The following is a 20982-nucleotide window of genomic DNA, read 5'->3' on the forward strand; positions in this document are numbered from 1 at the left end:
GTTCTTAGATCAGTTTAAACTCAGTTGGTGCAGTAGGACCTACAAAGCTGCAAGTTTTTTAAGAAATTTCTAAAACCTCGATTGGAAACTAAAAATATTAGATAAAAAGATTTAAGTGTTAACCTTTTAGGTTTTACTATTTATTTGATGTTTTGTATTTATCTTAAGCCAAAACTGGAATTTGGTTTCAAATTTGAAATGTGTATAGAATGTGAATGTGAAATACTTTTAGTCTAGTCCAAACCCCTTTTGTCTACAATAAATCAAATGTTGAAACCTTCACATTCCATCAGGATATTTAACACATCACAAACCATAATACACAATAATAATAATAATAATAATACCCTGCCATAATAAATCATAACACATAATGCACATTTTCCATAAACCTCACTGATTTTTTTCATTTAAAAAAATATTTCTTTTAATCTGCCTATTGTTTGACATGTTTTCATGTTTTAATGGCAGCTATTCCATAGACATACACTAAAGTTTAGCCTTTGTTTTCACAGCTGGGTTTTTGAGCCTCTATGTCCTCTTAGATTGAATTTACTTTTGCTCAACTTGAAAAACATTTTGGCACACTTTGGCAATTAACAATTTTTAGCTCTGTACGTGATTTGAACAATTACAAGTCTTCAAATTTCATTCTTTTCATTTTGATGAACAGGTCACAGAGTACAACCCCAAATACAAAAACAGTTGACACAGTATGGAAAATTAGAATCACAAAGAACAGTGATTCTTACATTTAGTTGGACTATATGTATTTGCAGAACGTATGAGCTCATGCGAATTTATGTTTTATCTTTTTAATTTCATGTCATTTGTATCTCAGAGTGCGCAGACCTCTGCCAAGACATAGGGTCACTCACCTGAGATAAAAATAGCCTAAATAAAACCTACTCCTTACTACACTATGTTCACAGCATGGTTTCCCTATTAACTTAACTAGATTAGCCATTTTAAAACAGAAAACCCAGGATTACCATTTAGTCTAGGTCAGTGTTTCTCGATCCTGGTCTTCAGGGACCACTGCCCTGCATGTTTTTGAGGTGTCCATCTTTAACACACCTGACTCAAATGAATGGCTCGTTAGCAGGCTTGCAAAGAACTTGACAAGCAGTTCAATTAATCAGAATCAGGTGTGCTGGAAAGAACTAAAATATGCAGGGCAGTGGTCCCTGAGGACCAGGATAGAGGAACACTCGTTTAGGTTAACATAGCCAGCTAAACCAGAAAACCTGCTTTTTGTAATACCCCCAGAGCACATAGTTTCAGGTTTAAAAGAAAACGATAGCAAAAAACAAACAAAGCATTGAATACTGATTGGTCTTACCACAAGACATGTTTTCATTGAGTGATTGTTCATATCAGATGCCTCCGAACTTAAAAAAAGTCAACACTGCTTCTGGATGTGGTCAACATAGGGCTTCTGTGTTGTAAGGTTTTAAGTGGCATTGTGAATGTACTGCCGTATTGTAATACCTGACAAGCAAAGCTTGTTAAGGTTTCCCACAGTAATCCTTTAATGAGCTTTGCTCTTTCAAGACTCAACCTTTCGTGGATGGTGCTTCTGTTCCGGATCGTTACAGGCATCTGTTAACATCTTTTTTTTCTCCCCTTTATCTTGTTTATAACCCTAAACTGCCCTGTTTTAACTTTCTAAATCCAAAATGTGGATTTAAAAGGCAATGATGGATATATATTTAAAAAAAATATCCTGTGTTCAAACTGTCTGTGTTCCATCCCATGTGAAACTTTTCATATTAAACTTGTATTTTAGATAACATTCATAAAGCATATCGTAACATTTTACACTTCCTGTGGATGCTAGATCTCATTAAAAATCAGTAGTTTGCAGTTTAGTATGTACTTCTGATTTGTCCATCATTTCCATCATAACAACAACATATAACACAAAACATAACATATAACATAATATAATATAATAAGCTTATTAAATTTAGTTATTGAATAACACATGCCACTGTAGGCTACCATGCATTTAACATCAACTTATATGTTGACTTTGCTGGAAATCCTCCACCAAGTGTCTCACAGCCGACAGTGGCGGATGCAGCTGTCTTTCAACGGTTTGCCATGGACGTGCACAAACTGGTTTAACCAACACAGGGTTGTGATAGTTACTTCATAGTCGGTTGCTTGGAACGGAGAACTCAAATTAAGACATCAGAAGATTTAACAACCTAGAGCACAGGTTTTATCACAAAGTTCTTTGAAATAATGAACACATACAACTATTTGAGAAGTGATTCAAGCACACCCTGTTAACTTCTTACCATCCCAGCACTGCACTAACACCTCCCTGTCTCAGCACTTCCTGTGTGTGAGGTGGTGACGCACATACACGCTCACAACTGAGTGAGTTTAGGGACGACTGAATGCACTGTGAAGTTTTTAGTTTTTGTCCTCTCAGCATATTGTCTCAGTTTCTGTTCTGTCTGTAAGCAGTCAGACCTCTCTCAGACAAGGTTCAAGTGGTTGACAAAGTTGTAAAGAATATAACTCACTGCCAGCATCAGCAAGTTCAGGTCTTATTTCTTTGTTTCACTGTATTTTTATTTAGTATTTTCCTTAATTTTCCTTTAAATTTGCATACAGAGCTAATTTTATAACAGCAGAAACAAACCACAAGAAAAAAAACCAAAATGCCCAGACAGGTTGTGTAATTTAATTATAAAATGCACTTCAAACGTTTATGTGGCAGTGGGGTATCCAGGAAGTTAGGTGCCTTTGTTTGTTAGAGTAAGAGAGTAAATCTATTCTGATATTATGTTTGGAACACAATGCACACATAATGACACTTACTTTGGCAAATATTATTTTTACATATTTTAATGTCTGAGAAAATGTATACCAGCATGACTACACAAAATACAACTTTTCATTTGCAGCAGTAATTATGCCAATAAGATTCTACTTTCTGTCCATGTCTCACAGCATTCATGATGGGGTTGTTCTCTATGAATCTTGATTAGAGAAGCTTTATCCACGTATTTATTAACACAATGTTGCAGTGAGCTTTGTGGGTGATATCTGTGTGTGTTTTTATGGTGTGACAAGAGATTATGCACACATTCATGCATCATACAAAATAGAAAAATATGTGTCATAAAATGTGCAGTCATGCCCATGTCCACTTACACATAAGGGATACAGTGTTTATCAGCTCGATGGGTCTCATGTTTCCATGTTGCTGGAAGCTGCTGCTTAATGACTGGATTTATAGATTATAGGGTAAGCAGCATCCCTACAGGCAGACTTATCGTTGAGTGGGATTGTGGTTTTTGCTGTTTTATTGTATGTTTTCAATTTCACTTATGTTTCTGCCATCTTTACATTTGTCTGCTTCAGTCTTCAGTTTGGAGAATTCATCGCATTTAAGATCATAGTTTTAGCATTGGGCATTACCCTCTTATCCCCACTTTTATCTGCCCAACACAGGAAGCTCAGGTGGCATCTGTGAAAGGAGCAGACTGTATTCTGATGGGAAGTGGAAGTCTCTCAACACTGGTATCATCACTGTGCAGAACTACGCCTCCCATGTCCCTCCCAAGGTGTCACACATTACCTTTGCGCATGAAGTAGGACACAACTTTGGCTCTCCTGTGAGTACTATGACATAAAAAACTTTGGTCTTTGGCACTAAGCTGCTTTCATTTGGAAAGCCATTCCATATACAAACATTGTGGTAAAGGTCTCTGCCTTCTGGTTCTTATTTTCTATTGTTTTTCCAGCATGATTCTGGGATTGAATGCACCCCGGGAGAGTCTAAGGAGCAAATCAATAAGGAGCGTGGAAACTACATCATGTATGCCAGGGCCACATCAGGGGACAAACTCAACAACAACAAGTTCTCAATCTGCAGCATCCGCAATATAAGTGCCGTTCTGACTAAGAAGAGAGACAACTGTTTTGTTGGTAAATTCCCTCTTATGAGCATATCCTTAACCCTTTTGAACGTGAGACAGAAGGATTATGTTTTCAATTTGGTGTGTGTTTGCTTGTATGTACAGAGTCCGGCCAGCCTATCTGTGGTAATGGATTAGTGGAAGGAGGAGAGCAGTGTGACTGCGGCTACAGCGATCAGTGTACAGATCTCTGCTGCTATAGTGCCAATGAAGAAGAAGACAAAAAATGCAAACTTAAACCAGGCAAAGTCTGCAGGTCAGAGCACAATTTAATATAGAAATTTCAACCTCAAAATACTGAAGTAAATTAAGTTTTGATTGTACATTTTTTATTCTTTTACACAGTCCGAGCCAAGGTCCATGTTGCACACCTGAGTGTACATTCAAGGACTCAAGTCAAGGGTGTAGACCGGAATCAGAGTGTGCTCAACAAGGCAGGTGCAATGGACTTGCTGCTGTGTGTCCAACCTCAGAACCAAAGGGGAACTTAACCTCTTGCAACAAAGAAACACAAGTTTGCCTCAATGGGGTAGGCTAATATTTATTTTTCTTATCTCATCAAACCAGATTGTGAGTTTATGTTTTTATGAAACATTTTTTAAGCTTTTTTTCTTTTTCTTCCCCTGTTGCCTGCTGTTTTAATTTTTTTTTTTATTTAATTTTTTTTTTACCTAAAGGTCTGTTCTGGTTCAATTTGTGAGAAGTATAAGCTTGAGGTATGCACCTGCGCCAGCCAAGAGGGTCCGGATGAGGCAGCTGAGCTGTGCCATGTGTGCTGTATGGAAAAAGGTAGGTGACAGGCTGCACTGGAAATGGATCAAAATATTCAACTTCTTTAGTAATTTGAAACTATAATTATCCAATATGTCAATCATACATTATTTATTGATATACACGTGACAACAGCTGGCTGTTAGTGTTGTTGTTGCTGAAGGATTTTTTTCTTTAGTAGCTTTTCTCTTTCAATGAAAACTCAGTATATTTGACTTTACATCTATTAATTTAGAAAAATGGATCTCATCAGATTTATAATCTCAGAAAGTCTCATGACCAAGAAAGGCAGCAGTTATGGCTAGTGGTCATTCTGTCTCCCATAGAATGAGGTCATACTTATGACTGTATGAGGGGCGTAAGGGGGAGTTCATCTTGCAACATACCTTTTTCTAATCCATCCATCCGTCCATCTGTCCGTCCATCCATTCATTCATTCATTCATTTTCTATCGCTTATCTGGGGTCGGGCCATGGGGGCAGCTTCTTAAGCAGGGAAAACCAGACTTCCCTCTCCCCGGCCACATTCGCAAGCTCATCCAGGTGGACTCCAAGGCATTCTCAGGCCAGCCGAGAGATGTAGTCCCTCCAGATTGTCCTTGGTCTTCCCCGGGGTCTCCTCCCAGTGGGGCATCCCCGGAACGCCTCACCAGGGAGGCTTCCAGGAGGCATCCTGACCAGATGCTCGAGCCACCTGATCTGGCTCATCTCAATGCAAAGGAGCAGCGACTCTACTTTGGGCCCTTCCCGGATCACAAGCTTCTCACCCTATCTCTAAGGGAGAGCCCGGCCACCATACAGAGAAAATTCATTCTGGCTGCTTGTATTCGCGATCTCGTTCTTTTGGTCACTACCCACAGCTTGTGACCATAGGTGAGGGTAGGAACACAGATTGACCTGTAAATCGAGAGCTTTGTCTTTTGGCTCAGCTCCTTCTTCACCACGACAGACTGAAGCAGAGTCCGCATCACTGCAGACGCCGCACCGATCTGCTTGTCGATCTCCTGCTCCATCCTTCCCTCACTCGTGAACAAGACCCTTAGATACTTGAACTCCTCCACTTGAGGTAGAACCTCATTCCCAACGTGGAGAAAATACTCCACCCTTTTCCAGCTGAGGACCATGGTCTTGTCTCAGGACAGACCCAATCCTGAGGCCACCAAACCAGATCCCCTCAACACCCCGTGGCTGCACCTAGAAATTCTGTCCATAAAAGTGGAGTCCAACTCACAGTGGAAACAAGTCTGATTTACTGCCGGAAATGCGGGTCAGGCTCTGGCACAGTTGTACAGGGACAGCACAGTTCATACAAGAGGATCTGGCACTCGATACTCCTGTAGCACTTCCCACAGGACTCCTCAGGGTACATGGTATAACGCCTTCTCCAAGCCCATAAAGCACATGTAGACTGGTTGACCGAACTCCCATGCCCCCTCCAAGACCCTGAAAAGGGTGTAGAGCTGGTCCACTGGTCCACGACGGGGATGAAAACCACACTGCTCCTCCTCAATCCAAGGTTTGGCTGTTTGATGGACCCTCCTCTCCAGGACCCCTGAATAGAGTCGGGGGGCAATTAGTATACCCACACCAGCTCGGCGCCTCTCACTCTGCACCCGGCCCCATGGCCCCTCCTCCAGATGGTGAGTCCACAGGAGGGGGCCCATGTCACCCTTTTGAGCTGAGCCCGACTGGGCCCCGTGGGCAAAGGCCCGGCCACCAGGCACTTGCCTCCATGCTCCACCTTTTTCTTAGATATATATATTTTATTTTAATTTCATTCAATTTATTTACAAGAATGTCTTCCAACTGACATGCGGTCCTTATTTATTCTGTTACTCAACTCGCAGACTACCGAGAAGTCAGCCTTTATATTTAAGTATTTTTATAGATATAGAATATGTGATCCCCCGTTCTGTGCTTGAAGCAGGGAGTAACAACTCAATGGAAAGATTTGTTCAGAATTTTTCTAGATTCTTAGTTAGGTGCATTTTGGAAGGAAAAAATGTTGGTGACAGTAGGTAGCATTTCTAAAATGACTGTCAGTCTGTTTTGTGTTGAGCAGGGAATGGCCGATGTATTAACGATGTGTGTGAGAGAGAGGGAGGTAGGGGGTCTGAATTGAAGCACTGTGCCGTGCTCTGCAGTTGTAGATTTTACCTCTTTTGGTTTCTAGAAAATAAAAATATGAGCAGGTTGTCAGATATATGTAAGGAGTAGTTAATATACTTTACTCAAGTATAAACTTTGTGGAAAAATCCTTGGCCATTTCAGGCCAAACAGAGGGAGTAATGGAACGACTTAACATTTGTCAATAAGAGTACCTGCCTCCAGGTTATTTCAAAAGATCTTATTTTTACTTTGCTAGAACAGCTTCTTAGTTTAGGCTGTTTTTGTATTGTCTGTACTTAAAAATTTCCTCTCTTTTTTTCCACAGGAGAACCCAGTACCTGCAGTAGCACCGGCTCAGACAAATGGGTGGGTTTCTTCAATAGAAAGGTGACAACGCTGCAGCCTGGGTCCCCCTGCAACGACTTTAAGGGATACTGTGACGTGTTCATGAGGTGTCGCTTGGTGGATGCTGATGGGCCTTTGGCCAGGCTGAAGAAAGCCATCTTCAATCCAGAACTCTATGAGAATATTGCAGAGTGGATAGTGGTGAGTGTCCAGTAAAGGATTATATGTAACATATTTCCTTTAGAGCCAAAGAGTGACCAATAAATGTCTGCTAACAATAAAACAACTAGGCAAAAAAACAGTTTCTGCAGTGGTTCTTGTCTGTTTTTATTTTTTTTTTGTTATGTTTTTTTATTTTAACATATTGTCTGCTATTTAGGCTCACTGGTGGGCTGTGCTGTTGATGGGCGTCGCTCTAATTATGCTAATGGCAGGCTTCATTAAGATCTGCAGCGTCCACACCCCCAGCAACAACCCCAAACTTCCACCGCCAAAACCACTGCCAGGTACAGCACATAGAATGATTTTTATATTTATTCTATAATGTTTAAATGGTTCCATATGCACACACTGAATACTTGACTGCAGCGGTCGGTGAGTGAGAACAAAGATGGATGCTTGAACGCTACATTGTTACAAGTACATGCATAGTCTTCTGCCAACTTTAACTTTTCTGACAGTCATATAATGAGGTATCCATATCCTCCAGGAACATTAAAAAGGAGACGAGCACAGGGTGCAAATCAACAGTCCCAGGGCCCGCGCTACCACCCCCAGCAGAGAGAGAACTATCAAATGGGACAGATGAGACGCTGAGACGCTGCTCTTCTCTTTGCCTTGGTTCCTAGTGCCTACAACGGGAGCACTTCACTCCAAAGAGTTAACCTTTACCATGCATTGTAAAGTTCAAAGAACTTGGACATGAAAAATATTTTAATGGACAACGCCCAATGTTTTTGGGGGGGCTTAACAGTCAATCAGCACCTCAGCTCTGAGAGCCAGATTAACCGTGGTTCACATAGCTTTTATAGAAGACAAATAATTTTTCAAAGGAGGGTCAGGGGAAGAAATTCACTGATCTGTTATGTGGTCTTAATCTTTTGGGTTTTTTATTCTTTTTTTTTTTTTTTATCAGAATGGAGGAGAGAGAAGTAGCTTTATTAACATTGCCTTCCTCTGTCATCCATCTGTATAACTTTTTTCTTTCTTTGCTGCCATCATTAGCATGATAGCAGGACTGCAAGTTACATTAATTTTTTTCTGCCAATCAAAAACAGAATTGAAACATTGTTTTGGAGGAATACTTGTATTTTGCCAGCGTGATGAGTGTTTTCAATTTGAATACTGACACAATCCAATGCTTTAGTTTTTGAGGCATACGTGTTCTGCATCCTTTTAGATGTTGTTTTGGTTCAGATTAAATTTATTTTCAGAATGAATATGCTTATTTACTGTTTTAATTCACTTTCTCAGGATCAATAAAACAATTGAAAACAAGTTTAAAGATGACTGCATATATATATTTCAGGGTACAGTCCCTGCTGGCTGAAGCCTGTTGGAAGCAGGTCACACAATAAGAATGGCGATATATGACCTTAATTAAAATGTGTAGTCACCATTTATTAGAAACAGAGCATTTACAGGTATTGTGATCAGTTTTTGCATTCGTATTTACATCCAGGCATATAGTCTGGGAATGAAATAAATGATGATAAAATAGCTTTTTTTCCAACCTGATTGTATTGCAGCTGGTCACTGATTTACCACTCTTGTCACACATGCATTTATTTTTACATTCAGAGGGAGAAGAGTTAGAGGAGAATGTTAAGCTAAACTCTGCAGACAAGGAAACCTTTATTTATAGGAGTTAATATGACAGTGTCACAACATGATGGTCCTATCTGTATTGTGCTTGTGATTTGTCCATCATTTCTTACAGTTAAGGAAAGGCCAAAAGAAATCAGAGTAATCTTCTCAGCCTCTGTAGTCGGATAAAGAACCTCTCTGGTTTACATGTGATTGTACATTTAGCTTTTATGGATTTTTATTTGCAGTTCAGAATTTGCATTGAATTGTGCCTACAAAGAGCAGTATGAAGTTGGTGTTTTAGTGTCCGAGATCTTTTCTGAGGTGGAGAAAGTGCGTGAGATGGTAGTTTTTGTGAGCATTGTCATCCAATCTGGAAATGAAGATAAAAGAAATGCATTGGAAATGTGGCATGGCAGTGTATGTTTCCAGACCTCAGGATTTGCTATGAACTATAATTTGTAGCCCAGCATTCATTCGTTTTAACTTGAGTGGTCCTTAGTCTGGTCAGGTCGACTTTATGGACAGGTCAGTAAGGGCACAGAATACAGCAGAGTTATAGTTCATACATTTTGAAAACTCTTGGATAAGGTCATCACTCTGGCAAAAAAAAGTTACATGGAGCACAACTGCAGCTCAACGCTGTTGCCACTGATTAGTCAGATTCTATGCAGAGTTTTACAGCCGGGCTCTTCACTGAGAAATGCCTTTAATGTGTTCTCTTGATGGGGCACATAGAAAAAATCTGTGTTCCTAACTAAATCACGTCTATGTGCTGCAGCAAAGTTTCTGTGTTGCTTCTTCCTGATTTTGTTCTTGTTTTTTTTTTTTTTTTGTTTGTTTGTTTTGTTTGGTGCTGCTGGTCATCTTTTTGTTTTTTGGGGGGATAGGAGACTTGTGGGTGTGTGTTAGCTGCTTTTCTGAATAAATTGTTTCTTCTTTTTGCTTGTGTGGATAGTATGTGTAGGCAATATTTGGTGGGTTGATACTTTGGGGAATGTCTTCATGTTTCATGTGTGTTGTCATGTTAGGGAAAATATGCACTGAAGGGGTTTAAACAGATCATCCAAAATAGTAAAAATTTAGTACTACTGTCTGATTTTAATGGCTATTGTGTTTTATACAATGTCTTGAATTTTGTTTTTCTTCATTTCTTTTTTTTTTTTCTTCTTCTTTTTCTGTTTACTTAAGGAATTTTACAAAATTTGCAAAGATGCTGTGCAGAGATAATTTCTTTTGAACTACTTGAAATGTATTAATAAACCAGAATTGATCAGACTTTGTTCCCCTAGTTTTTTTCATAATAGTAAAATAGTTTCAATGCATGCACTGAAGTTTACCAATCAAACCAACAACCAATCAAACTCATTGAGGATACATGTGGGGTTAAGTATCTTTCTTGAGGACTTCTAACAAATGAAATGGGGAAAGTCAGTGATTGAATGAGCAAAGTTCCAGTTAAAGGATGATCACTTTACCTCCTGAGCTGCAGTACTGCCATAGGTACAAGTCAAACGTTTGGATACACTTTCCCATTAAAGCTGATGGGAAAATTGTCCAAACAGTTTGACTGGTGTTGTACATTTACTATGACAAATGCATTTCATTGTACTTAATGTTGTTACCTTAATGCCATTTTGAGTTAACACGGGCAAAATTTTAGTTTGGACACCTGATATCTGTGTTTTTATTGCTAGAGCTTACAGGTTCAATCATTCTGGGATTAAAACAGTGTCTTAGACTGTAAATGATTCCTGTATGAACCTTCATGCATGCGCACACATGCAAAAAAATCTTGCAAAACAGAATAGAAAACAGTTTATATATGTTGCTCTGATGTGATTTTAATCAACATGTGTGCTACCATAATATTTTTTCTTTATCAAATGATAGCCGATCATCTTACACATAAAATTGGTCACATCTGTTGGAATTAATGTTGACTAAGTCAACATAATGTGGTCTTGTTTATTCTGCAGATACTCTGGCCTGGTTCGGGAAACCACTGTGTGCTTTCCAAATGCATTAAAATAATTATGTAATGGTTTACAAAACATAAGTGACTATTTTATAAAAAGCAGGTTATGGATTTAGTGATAAAACAAAAAACAAACAAAAAAAAAAACTATGTTTTGCTTATTTCAGAAATGATTGATTTCTTATTAACCCCAAATCTGCAACCTCAACATAAAGGGGGAAGGCTTGCTCCAGTCATCATCCTGCAGGCGTCTCAGCAGAGATCTTCAGTCTGTTGAACTGATTAAGTAACCTAAACCAGTCCATTAGTTGCGCTTCCTTTTGCGTTGTTTTGGCACGTCCTCTTTGCAGCGCACAAACACTTTAGCCTGAGACACTTCAAGCTGTTGTCCATCATTTTTCATGGCACAAAATGATGTCCTAAAAAAGAGAAAAGAAACATTTCTGCTGACCTTGAGCTACTTCCACACAGTGTGTAAGATCAGTGCAGTGTAGGAGAATCACACCCTTCAAGTAATGTGTGGATAGAATCCACTAGATGGCACTAATAGTATGACGGTTCAATTTCAGTGAGAGGGTTTTTTTTTTTTTTTTTTTTATGTTTTTTTCTTTTTCTTTATTTCAACTGTCTGGAGTGACACTTAAAGTGGACAAAGCAATGTAAAAGCAGACATTTGACCATCTTTAATTTAAATTCCTAATATTACTTTTGTAAAAAGCTTGTAGTACTGAAGCAGCTTACTTGTCTGCTTGTCTAGTAGTACGGTATGATGTTAGTGGATTTAAATCAGGTATGTTGGGGCAAGGAAACAACAAAAACCTGTGGCCCTTTGACACTCCTGGTCTAAGGAATCAAAACATTTTGGAAGCCATAAATGCTGTATCCTCTGGGCTAAAGAGAACTCTGACTTGTAGACTTTTATCTCTGAAAAGAGAGTAAAAAGTTTGTCCAAACAAAGTAAAAAAGCAAGGTTGCATTAGTGCACGTGACATGGGTAACTTGCCATGTACATTAAAGCACACACATTCTTATGTGTATGCATATATATATATATACATGGCATTGCTGTGCAGGAGACAAAATGATATGTCTGTGGTCCAGATTGTCACCCACTGCAAATATTTGGATTATTATGATACACAAATATGTTGACGGAGACTCTGATCTGTTTGTCAGCTGAAATCTTATATTACGCAAAAATGGGACACATCTTAGAACATTTTCAGCATTCATCTTGCTCTCTGCTCTTCCTTAGTCTGCTTCTATCAGATTTCTCCTGCTGTTAGAGGAGCTTTTGCTCTCCACTGTCACCCTTTGCATGCTCAGAACAGGAGATTAAAATGAATTGAAGCTCCAGTATGATCTGTTGGCCTCTTCAGCCTGCCTAGACCTACTTTCAATTAACTGACATTATATAAAGACAACCACCATATAGGATTTAATTAAATTAGAGCTGAATTGTATTAAACTGTATCTATTTAAACTTGTACTGAAAAGGTTCCTTTTAAAGTTCCCTAAGAATAATTTTTTGTGAATTTTTTAATTCAAATTCTGTTTCAAATTAAATATGGATGGTGATAATCCTCTAATATTTACATTTGATTGTTACATTTTGCACAGCCTTACAACATTTTACAAACTTGGTATTAAAAGACTATGGCAACTCTAAATCCTACTTGTTTCTACTTTTAGTTGTCAACAGTAAATTTGTACTTAGACCTTACTTAAAATTAGACCTGTAATGCAATAATGGAATAGTGTCAACAAGCTGTACCTCTTCTGTGTCTCCCCTGCTTTGACACTGATATTTCCCAGAGTAAGCTGCGGTTTTCTTGCTTGGACCCCCCAAGGAATGATGGTCTTCACCCGGCTCCATACATTTGTCCACAGAGCGGATACTTCCCAACTTAACTTGAGCATCATCAGCTCCCCCAAGTCTTTGTCCAGTGTGATCAGGAAGGTGAAGGTTGTGTTACCTGAAATATTTTCATCACTGGTGGAGAATTTCAGAAGGAAGTAATACAAACAAGACAGAATTAAATAAGATGCAAATAAGATCCTGAAAATGGCTGTCATACATATTATAGAAATTATATTTATTTTACAAAGTTAGCTGATGAGATGTCTTTGCTGGCACTGGTTTGCCTGAGGCTCTTTGATATACAAAACAAGAAGATAACACACTTGTCATGGAATGGTGTCTAGTTTAAATAATTTATTCCATCATCCCCATTTATAGTTTTCTTTCATGTAGCAGCTTGAGATTTTTCCATGTGTTTCCGTTGCTCTACTGAACATGTTTTCTTTCTTTCCTTCTGAGTTGAGAGCTCAGCTGCATATTGCATGTGTCAAAGACGTGCTATTAGATGTGATGTGAACCTGATGGGGGGTGGTCCAGTACTCACATAGTGATGGTGAGGTCTCCGCTCTCCTCTTTTGTTCCAGTGAGGGAGATGGTGAGAGAGGGCTCAAGCTCCATCTGGTTGACAAACTGGATCCTAAACTGGTAATGGTAGACTGCAGAAAATGAGCCAGAAACAAACAATGGAGAGATTATTACAGAAGCTTACGTTTATCTTAACATTAGTATGTCTGGACTAATTAGTTATGGCAAAATGGAACAATGGAACATTAGAATTTCCACTTCATTTGATTTTTTTTTTATTTTTTTATTTTTATCATTTAACTACATCTCTATTGAAAACACATTGATAGTGAATATATAAATATGAGATTGGGTGGAAGTCTTGAGCACACAATATTTGTATTTAAATAGATCTTGAGCCCATTTGGTGAATTAGACAACTACATACGTTTGAAAGGCATCCGAGATCGTGTTTTCAGGTAGAGCCTTTTGCTTCTGGCTGTGCGGACCTTCTTGATATTGTAGCCCAGTGTATTGCAGCGATTCTTCCGGCAGTCCAGGCAGATACCCTTGACAAAAGCATCGTTATCGCTGCACCTGTAAGCCATGCTCTGCTTGTCTTTATTCAGCAGAGAGTCAATGAACAGGTGGACGGACCGCTCATGAGCACATTTCACTGTTTGTTCAAGGCCTGTGGAAAAATTGAGAAATTTTTATGGAAATCTAAACGGTGAGGCACAGATTATTATCATTATTTTTTTTTAACTATGCTGATCTGAGTTACTTAGTCACAGTGCCTGACCATTATCCTTGGATTGAGTTAATCATGACCAAATCCTGACAATATCCAGTCTGTTTTTCTGTCACATCTCCTCATTCAGTGTGCCACTTCTCTGCTCTTTAAGCCTTTGTCTATGAGTAGACTCTTGTTGCTTGGAGGCAGCTCAGCTAAAATGGATGGACAGAGCTGAGAATGGCATATGTTGTCAATTAACTCAAGAGGATGACAGATGCTTTAATGTGGTTATCACTGTTATATTATGCAGATGTGTCTTCAATTAACAGGCACCACAATTCCCAGAGCCACTTCTGTGGGGCTAGGGGGAATAAACGCATCTGCATGAACACAGAATGAGAAACTGTCAACAAGGAAAAGATGAATTAGTACCCAATATATGGCTTCCATACCACTGTTTTGAGGTGGCAAGACCAATTATGAAAAAAAAAATTGTTATGATAAAGCACGCAAACAGGCAAACCAGAAAGCCTTGAAAAACAGCACAGTGAGTTACCAAAGTTGCATGTGTACTCAGAGAGAAAAAGACTGACCCAAAGAAAACTCTAAAATAAATAAATAAGACATTAAAATGACTGTTTTGTTCTGAATTTGTTTATACACACAAGTGTGCACATGTGAGTCTTCCCTGAATATATCAGGGTGGCATTTGTGTTTTGGGTGCAGGTCTTGATACATGAATGAGTTCAAAGCAGTCACTTTCTGTTTTCATTGAACATCCTGTTCTCATTTTCTGATGGAGTCTGTTAAGAAGTTGATGTTATTTCTACCATTTAAAAGGTGTCAGACAGTGTAGAGTAGATCTGTTGGCCCAGAGAGTTATGTTATCAGAGAGAAAACCAATTTTCCTGTGTTCTGGTTAAATATAATAGAGATATAATAGAGCTAGAATAAATACCATGGATGCTGCAGAAGGTTAAGGAGGTTTTGATTTAAAAATAAACGTGTGTACTTCTCCATTGAATCCCACAAAAAAACTCTACACGAGATGCTGTTTCTTTTTGCTTTGGATCTGCACTGTTTTAACCATTACAAACTACCTGTTTGAGCTTTGGTATTAAAACTTTTATTTAAGTTTGTTAGAGTTAGGAACACATCATGAATCAGAGGTGCAGGTGAAATACACCACTTCAGTGGTAATGACATATCCTAAAATCTCAATGGAGGACTGTCCCAGTATTAATAAAGAACTTTCAAAGACATTATTTTATGAAAATTCATTTCAAAGGGATACACTTTTTCGCATCATTCATTGTCATCATAAAGTTGTGTTTGTAATTTGTTCTATTAAAGGAGAGCAAAAATAATGAGCAGATATAATTGACTGTTAATGAGAAAGCTTACAGCTAATTTAACAGCAATGCCAGTTTTTCAGCTGTGTGCAGGGTCTAATTGATCGTAGCTGTGATATATGCCTGTTAAGATTGTGTTGTTATGGTTTTCTCAAATGCATCAAAAGTAGTCTTTTTTATCCCTTAGATGCCCTTTTGTTGTCATTACCACTTACAGTAACAGTTTTTTTCCAACACCTCAGCATTAAGAATGTAATAAACGTATCATTGGGAGGAAAACTTGATTTCTTTTTTGTTCTGAAGACAATAAGAGCATCATACAGGGTGTTTTTATATCAGTTTTCTAAGGTGTTGCAGTATGTTATTCATCATACCTAATAATCCGTACTCGCTTATATGCTGATAAATGTTTTGCAGGTCACATCCTGGCTGGAAGTCTCCTCCATTGGGATAAAAGTCATAATGTGCAACAGCTTGTTTGATGCCCACACTGAAGCCCAAACGCTCATGAGTGAAGGTGTGAATGGCATCTACAAACTCTGCATCATCAGGAGACAGTCTGTCAGTGTGAGACATGCCTTCAAACAGCGGCCCTGCTGGATCAAGACCTAGAGAGACAGAATATGTCATTTTAGAATATGCAATAAACCAGTTTTTGAAGTATTTAAATAAAAAAATCTGATTTACAATTTAATAAAGTCCTTTACCTAAATTAAATTTGTAAAGACAAATAACAATAACACAGAGAATATATACTTCACCAACTATTTGTTAACCACACCTTGTTTGACTGAGGACTGAGGAGTTCAGTACCCGCTTTCACTACATAGGATTTCCTTGGCATGTTGCTGCGATGCCTGCAGACACTAGTTTTGAACTGTCCTACTGAAATAAACTAGACCTTCCTTTGAAAAAATAAGCAAAAAAATCAGCATGCAGATGTTGCTCAAAAACCTGCATAAGAAAAACTGCTCAGTACTGACGGTGCTTTAACAGATGCACCCCTATACCCTCAATCCCATTCTTATCTAGGGTCAAAAGGTCATGGTGGAATTTAACTTGTATTATGTTTAACATACGATTAAATTCCCAAAGTCTCTTTCAATTTTATGATAAGAAATGTTAATCTTAAATCATTGTAATGCCCTTAAAGTTTATCACAGAGTGATGAACCTACTAACCATTTTTACTTCTAAAAGACTCAGCCTATCTGGGATGCACTTTATAAACCCATCATGCCACTTGTTTGTTTCCAGTTCACCTAATTAATTGTGAAACGTTCCACCAGGTGTTTTTTTAAGCTTTACATAATGTTTCCAGTTTTTTGTTACCCTGTTTCAACTTTTTTCTTTAGAAAATTTGTTTTTGGCATTATATTCAAAATGAGCACATGGAAGCAATGATATTCTTGAATTTCAACATTTTACATGCTTTCTCTGCTGTTTTCAATTAAGTTAGAGCTCTGAATGATTTAAGTCAGGGGTACCCAAGTCCGGTCCTCGAGATCTACCATCCTGTAACTTTTAGATGCAACTCTTCTCCAACACATCTGAATCAAATGGGTCGTTACCAGGCCTCTGCAGCGCTGAATGACATGCAGATGACATCTGATTCAAACGTGTTAGAGAAGGGTTGCATCTAAAAGTTGCAGGATGGTAGATCTTGAGGACCAAACTTGGGCACCCCTGATTTGAGTAATTTCTTCCTGTTTTTATTTAAATTTTCCACAATTGTTTTTTTTTTTTTTTTTTTTTTTTACATTTGGGTTTCAATGTTTATTTTGGCTATTGAAGTTGAAATATGTTTCTGATGTAAGATCGTGAAAAAACTTACCAGTAATTCTTCCAATTTTCTCTGGACCTTCCAGAGTGCTTCCAGCAAATCCCGAGATATGAGCACCCAGGCTGTAGCCAATCAGATGAGCTTTTCTTACTGGAAACTGGTAGTTTTCCTGTGAAGTATTATTACTTATGAATTATTTTGTAACTGTACATCATGGTGAGTCTTCAATAAGAAAATTTATTCAAGATTCAAGATTTAATTTCATTCATAAAAAGATGTCCTAAGTGGAGAACAGCTCTCTGACCTGAAGAGACTGCAGTAGGTAAGCTATGTCTTTTCCAACAGTGCGAGTGCTCTGAACGGCTATGGGATAGTGTTGATGAGCCAGGGTCAGCCAGTCGGTGATGACCACATTTACATCTACAATGTCTTTCTTGAGAGCTGAAGCTAGTCTGAGCACCCAGCTCTCCATCATACCATCCACCTAGAAAAGAGCTGATAGTTAGAAAGCTGATAGTTTCTTTGTTTTAAATCTGGCATGTTGTTATGTACAGCATTGTCATGCATTGCAGTTAGACAAAAATGATAGTGTATACAGTCTGTAAGCAAACAAATAAGGTAAAATGCTCAGCTGTCGATAAATAACTTCATTTATGTTTGATTTAGGTACATTTAGTCATTTGTTGGTATGCTTCAGGCCTTTGAATGTTTCCTCCCCTGTAGTCAAGTTCCATGTTTTGTATTTGGTGACTGAAATCAGTGAAGTGTAAAGAAAGCGGGAGTTGACCTTACCGACCACCCGTGAGTGATGATGATGAGGGGATTACTACTGTTGAAGCCACAGGAGGTGAGAGTGTGCAGCTGCAGAGGGTTCAGTGTGCAGGTGTCCTCACTTCCTAAAAACAGTCTGAAGACTGAGCTGCTGGCATACGGCCCTTTCATCTTCAGGACACCATTCTCCTCCGTGTTCATTACTCCTCAGAAATTAAACAGCACAAAAGATTTCTGTTTGTTTTCCATGAATACTCTCCATTCTGGAGCATGAACTTCATATATGTACATTGAAAGGGATAATTACAAATAATGAATGGAAATTGACTTTATTTATCCAATTTAGAGCAGAAGGAATGTTATAATTAATGCTATGATATAGTCAGCCAATGCTTTCCTCTTCCTTCCCATTTGGACTGCAGGTTGGCTTACACCTGTTTAGAATAACTTGACTCTCCAGGTTATGCAGACCTCTTTGGCTGAAATGACCTTGAGTTCATCCACTGAATCTCTTTGTGGAAATTCTCATATAAACTCCTCCTCCCTCAACAGGTCTGCGACCACAGTCCAGAGTTCTCACTAACCAAGTTTACAGAGCTTGATCCAAAGAAATCTAGCATTATTTTTCCTTTGTTGACTATAACAATTCCTGCTCACCATATTTATTTATTTATTTGATCACTTTAACATTTTGCTTTACTTATGGTTTCAGATATGGAGCCCCTGATAAAAACATTTTGGTAGTGAAAGTAACAAAAGTAATTATCCAGTTATCATACGTCTTCATCTAACTGCTTATAAAGCTCCATGTTGTTTTTGATGAGTTTTTACACTGTAACGATGGTTTATCCATATGGATATGCAAAGTAATTCAAAACAGCCCGACTCTGTAACAGAACAAAAACACACCCCACTCTAATTTTAGTATTAGTATTATAATTTACTGATATAATTTGCTGTGATTACCACATTCTGAAATTACTTAAAATGCATTCACAGCAGTGTAAATGACACACTGCTTTCTGTAATAAAGCAAAACTTATTATTAAAAGAAAAGTACATTTTAATTTGCTAAGCAAAATCTGTGAGGAAAGAGATTTAAGAAGAACCCTGAGGAAAAAAAATTATTATAACTCCATAGTGTATGTAAATAGATTTGGTACTGTCTTCAAGTAATTCAATTTGACTAATAAAACCTATTTCAAGCTATAAAACAACTTGTGATGTTTTAAAATATATTTTCCAACATTTAAAATAATTAAATCATATAAAAACAGAATGGATTTGAACCATACAAGTGTTATATGGTTCAAACCATTACTGATACAAGTGTATCAGTAACATGAACAAAGTTGGTAAAATGACACACAATTTGATAATCAAATTGAATGAATTCATTCTTAAAACACCACAAAAATAAACTATTTTACAAACTAACAAGAATATGCAGAGGTAAAGACATTCTGACATATCTTTGTTTGAATAAAGGGCAGATCTGATAAAAAGTTTCACACAAAAGTAGAGAAAGTGCACCAGACCGTGCAGCTTAATTATCACACAATGTACAGGTGAGCCTTGTTAAAAACCCAGGAGGGTCAGTTTTAAATTCTAGCAGAGAAACTGCAAAACTTGCATACTTTTCACTCAATGTTTCACCCGTATTCATATAGTTAAACTTTATATTTTCATTTATGGTTGTAAATATAAATCTAAATAAACATTTGGTAGATCCACAAAAAGTTCAAATTGAATTATTTTCTAGTGACTTTGGTGCCTCTTGTTTGAAAGCAGACCCCAGGAGCTTTATCTATTACACTGCGCCTTACATCTGAACAAACAGCAATAAGTATAAGAAAGATTAATTAACCATTACACCATCAACACGCGTGCAATATTCCAACTTTACACTATATCTTAAATATCTTAAAAATATGTCAAATCTCAACCAATCAATCTGGATTTTTCATGTATCTATCCATAAAACCAAGGTATTTTTCCCACAGCATTTCAGCGATTTGTTTTTCTGCTTACCGGCTCTGCTTCCTTTGAGTTTCTTCCCCTCACTGAGGTGATGTGTTAAGAGCAAACAACACAGGATTTTGACCACAGACATGTTGTTATACGGATCATTTAAAAATTCCTTTAAACCAGGCTTTGGGTCTGCAAATGCAGGAATGATGGTTGGTGTAGAAACTATTTTAAATAAACTTTGCTGCTGTCCTAAAATTTGAAATCAGTACAGTCATTTTACTGTACTGAACAGAAAGAAAAGGAGTCATGGTTTATTGATCAGGGATTTTCAGTCCTAACCTGATTGGTTGGGCCATGTAGAATGAACACATTGTGAAAGAGCAGAGGTATGAGCAGGGAGGGAATGTGGTACAATGTGCAGATAGTGGCTAACAATGCTGGCCACTTCATGCAGACCCTAACCAAGCCCACTTACAAGTACAGAAAAAACAGAACAAACTGTTACTGGCTGAAACATGTACCGGTGACCAAAACACAATAACATAATAAAATGTGTCATTTTTATGCATTGCTACAACACATGTTTGAACCGATAAAACCAGGCATCCTGTGTACCTGGTTCTCCAAAGATCAGTTAAAAACGGCCAAAACCATGATACAAAGCAGAAAACAATGTGGTCCAGTGTGAAAGAATGCCCAGGATCCCGAGTTGTTTAGATGTATATACATTTATAAAACAGCCTCTGTGCAGGGCTCAAACTGTTTAAACCTATCCTAATGAGTTCTTTTGATCTTGTTACAAAGTGTAATAGTTTCAGTGTGTGCTGAATGGAAAATCACATCAGACTTGGTCACGTTTTCTTGTCTTCTTGTCTGATAGAGGTAGAAAAAAATGTATTTTCACTGAGACTTGTAAGCCATATGGGCTCTGATTTATAGTGTATTACTACCATTATTTAAATTGTTGTTGTTACATAAGTTTCCTTTAAACATCAGTGACAAACCCTCTGCTAAATAAGGCCAGATTTTACACACAAATAAACACACCAGTACACACAG

The 20982-nt window shown here is 37.9% G+C and overlaps 2 protein-coding genes across 3 annotated transcripts in view; one reads left to right on the forward strand and one right to left on the reverse strand.

Moving 5' to 3' along the window:
- adam10a (ADAM metallopeptidase domain 10a) overlaps positions 1-11116 on the forward strand; it is a 35948-nt gene extending 24832 nt beyond the window's left edge. Inside the window, exons 9-16 of the mRNA XM_041984371.1 lie at positions 3472-3635; positions 3765-3948; positions 4044-4194; positions 4284-4467; positions 4616-4727; positions 7143-7363; positions 7542-7668; positions 7872-11116. Of these exons, the coding sequence (XP_041840305.1) occupies positions 3472-3635; positions 3765-3948; positions 4044-4194; positions 4284-4467; positions 4616-4727; positions 7143-7363; positions 7542-7668; positions 7872-7978 (1250 nt within the window). The 3' untranslated portion in view covers positions 7979-11116. The remainder of the gene's footprint in view (positions 1-3471; positions 3636-3764; positions 3949-4043; positions 4195-4283; positions 4468-4615; positions 4728-7142; positions 7364-7541; positions 7669-7871) is intronic.
- An 11-nt stretch (positions 11117-11127) lies between these two features.
- On the reverse strand, positions 11128-20232 carry lipca (lipase, hepatic a). 2 transcript variants are annotated; one of them, XM_041984380.1, is made up of 9 exons: positions 19984-20232; positions 17974-18155; positions 17486-17665; positions 17233-17350; positions 15774-16007; positions 13760-14002; positions 13352-13463; positions 12721-12939; positions 11128-11365 (listed from the first exon to the last, which is right to left on the reverse strand). In XM_041984380.1, the coding sequence occupies exons 1-9, from the start codon at positions 20063-20065 to the stop codon at positions 11251-11253; spliced, it is 1485 nt and encodes a 494-aa protein (XP_041840314.1). In that variant the 5' UTR covers positions 20066-20232; the 3' UTR covers positions 11128-11250. The 2 variants fall into 2 exon arrangements, with proteins under 2 accessions (XP_041840314.1, XP_041840312.1); XM_041984378.1 differs by having other exon boundaries at positions 17974-18158.
- Positions 20233-20982: the final 750 nt, after the last annotated feature.

The sequence above is a fragment of the Melanotaenia boesemani genome, chromosome 1 (assembly GCF_017639745.1).
Source record: "Melanotaenia boesemani isolate fMelBoe1 chromosome 1, fMelBoe1.pri, whole genome shotgun sequence".
In the NCBI taxonomy this organism is placed as follows: Eukaryota; Metazoa; Chordata; class Actinopteri; order Atheriniformes; family Melanotaeniidae; genus Melanotaenia; species Melanotaenia boesemani.

Excerpts from the sequence above, each read along its gene's own strand:
- lipca (XM_041984378.1), bottom strand. The coding sequence starts at position 20,065 with ATGTCTGTGGTCAAAATCCTGTGTTGTTTGCTCTTAACACATCACCTC. Across the intron at positions 17,351-17,485 it reads ACCTACTGCAGTCTCTTCAG|GAAAACTACCAGTTTCCAGT; the intron begins GTCAGAGAGCTG and ends AATACTTCACAG. Across the intron at positions 11,366-12,720 it reads GCAGGGGAGACACAGAAGAG|GACATCATTTTGTGCCATGA; the intron begins GTACAGCTTGTT and ends TCTCTTTTTTAG.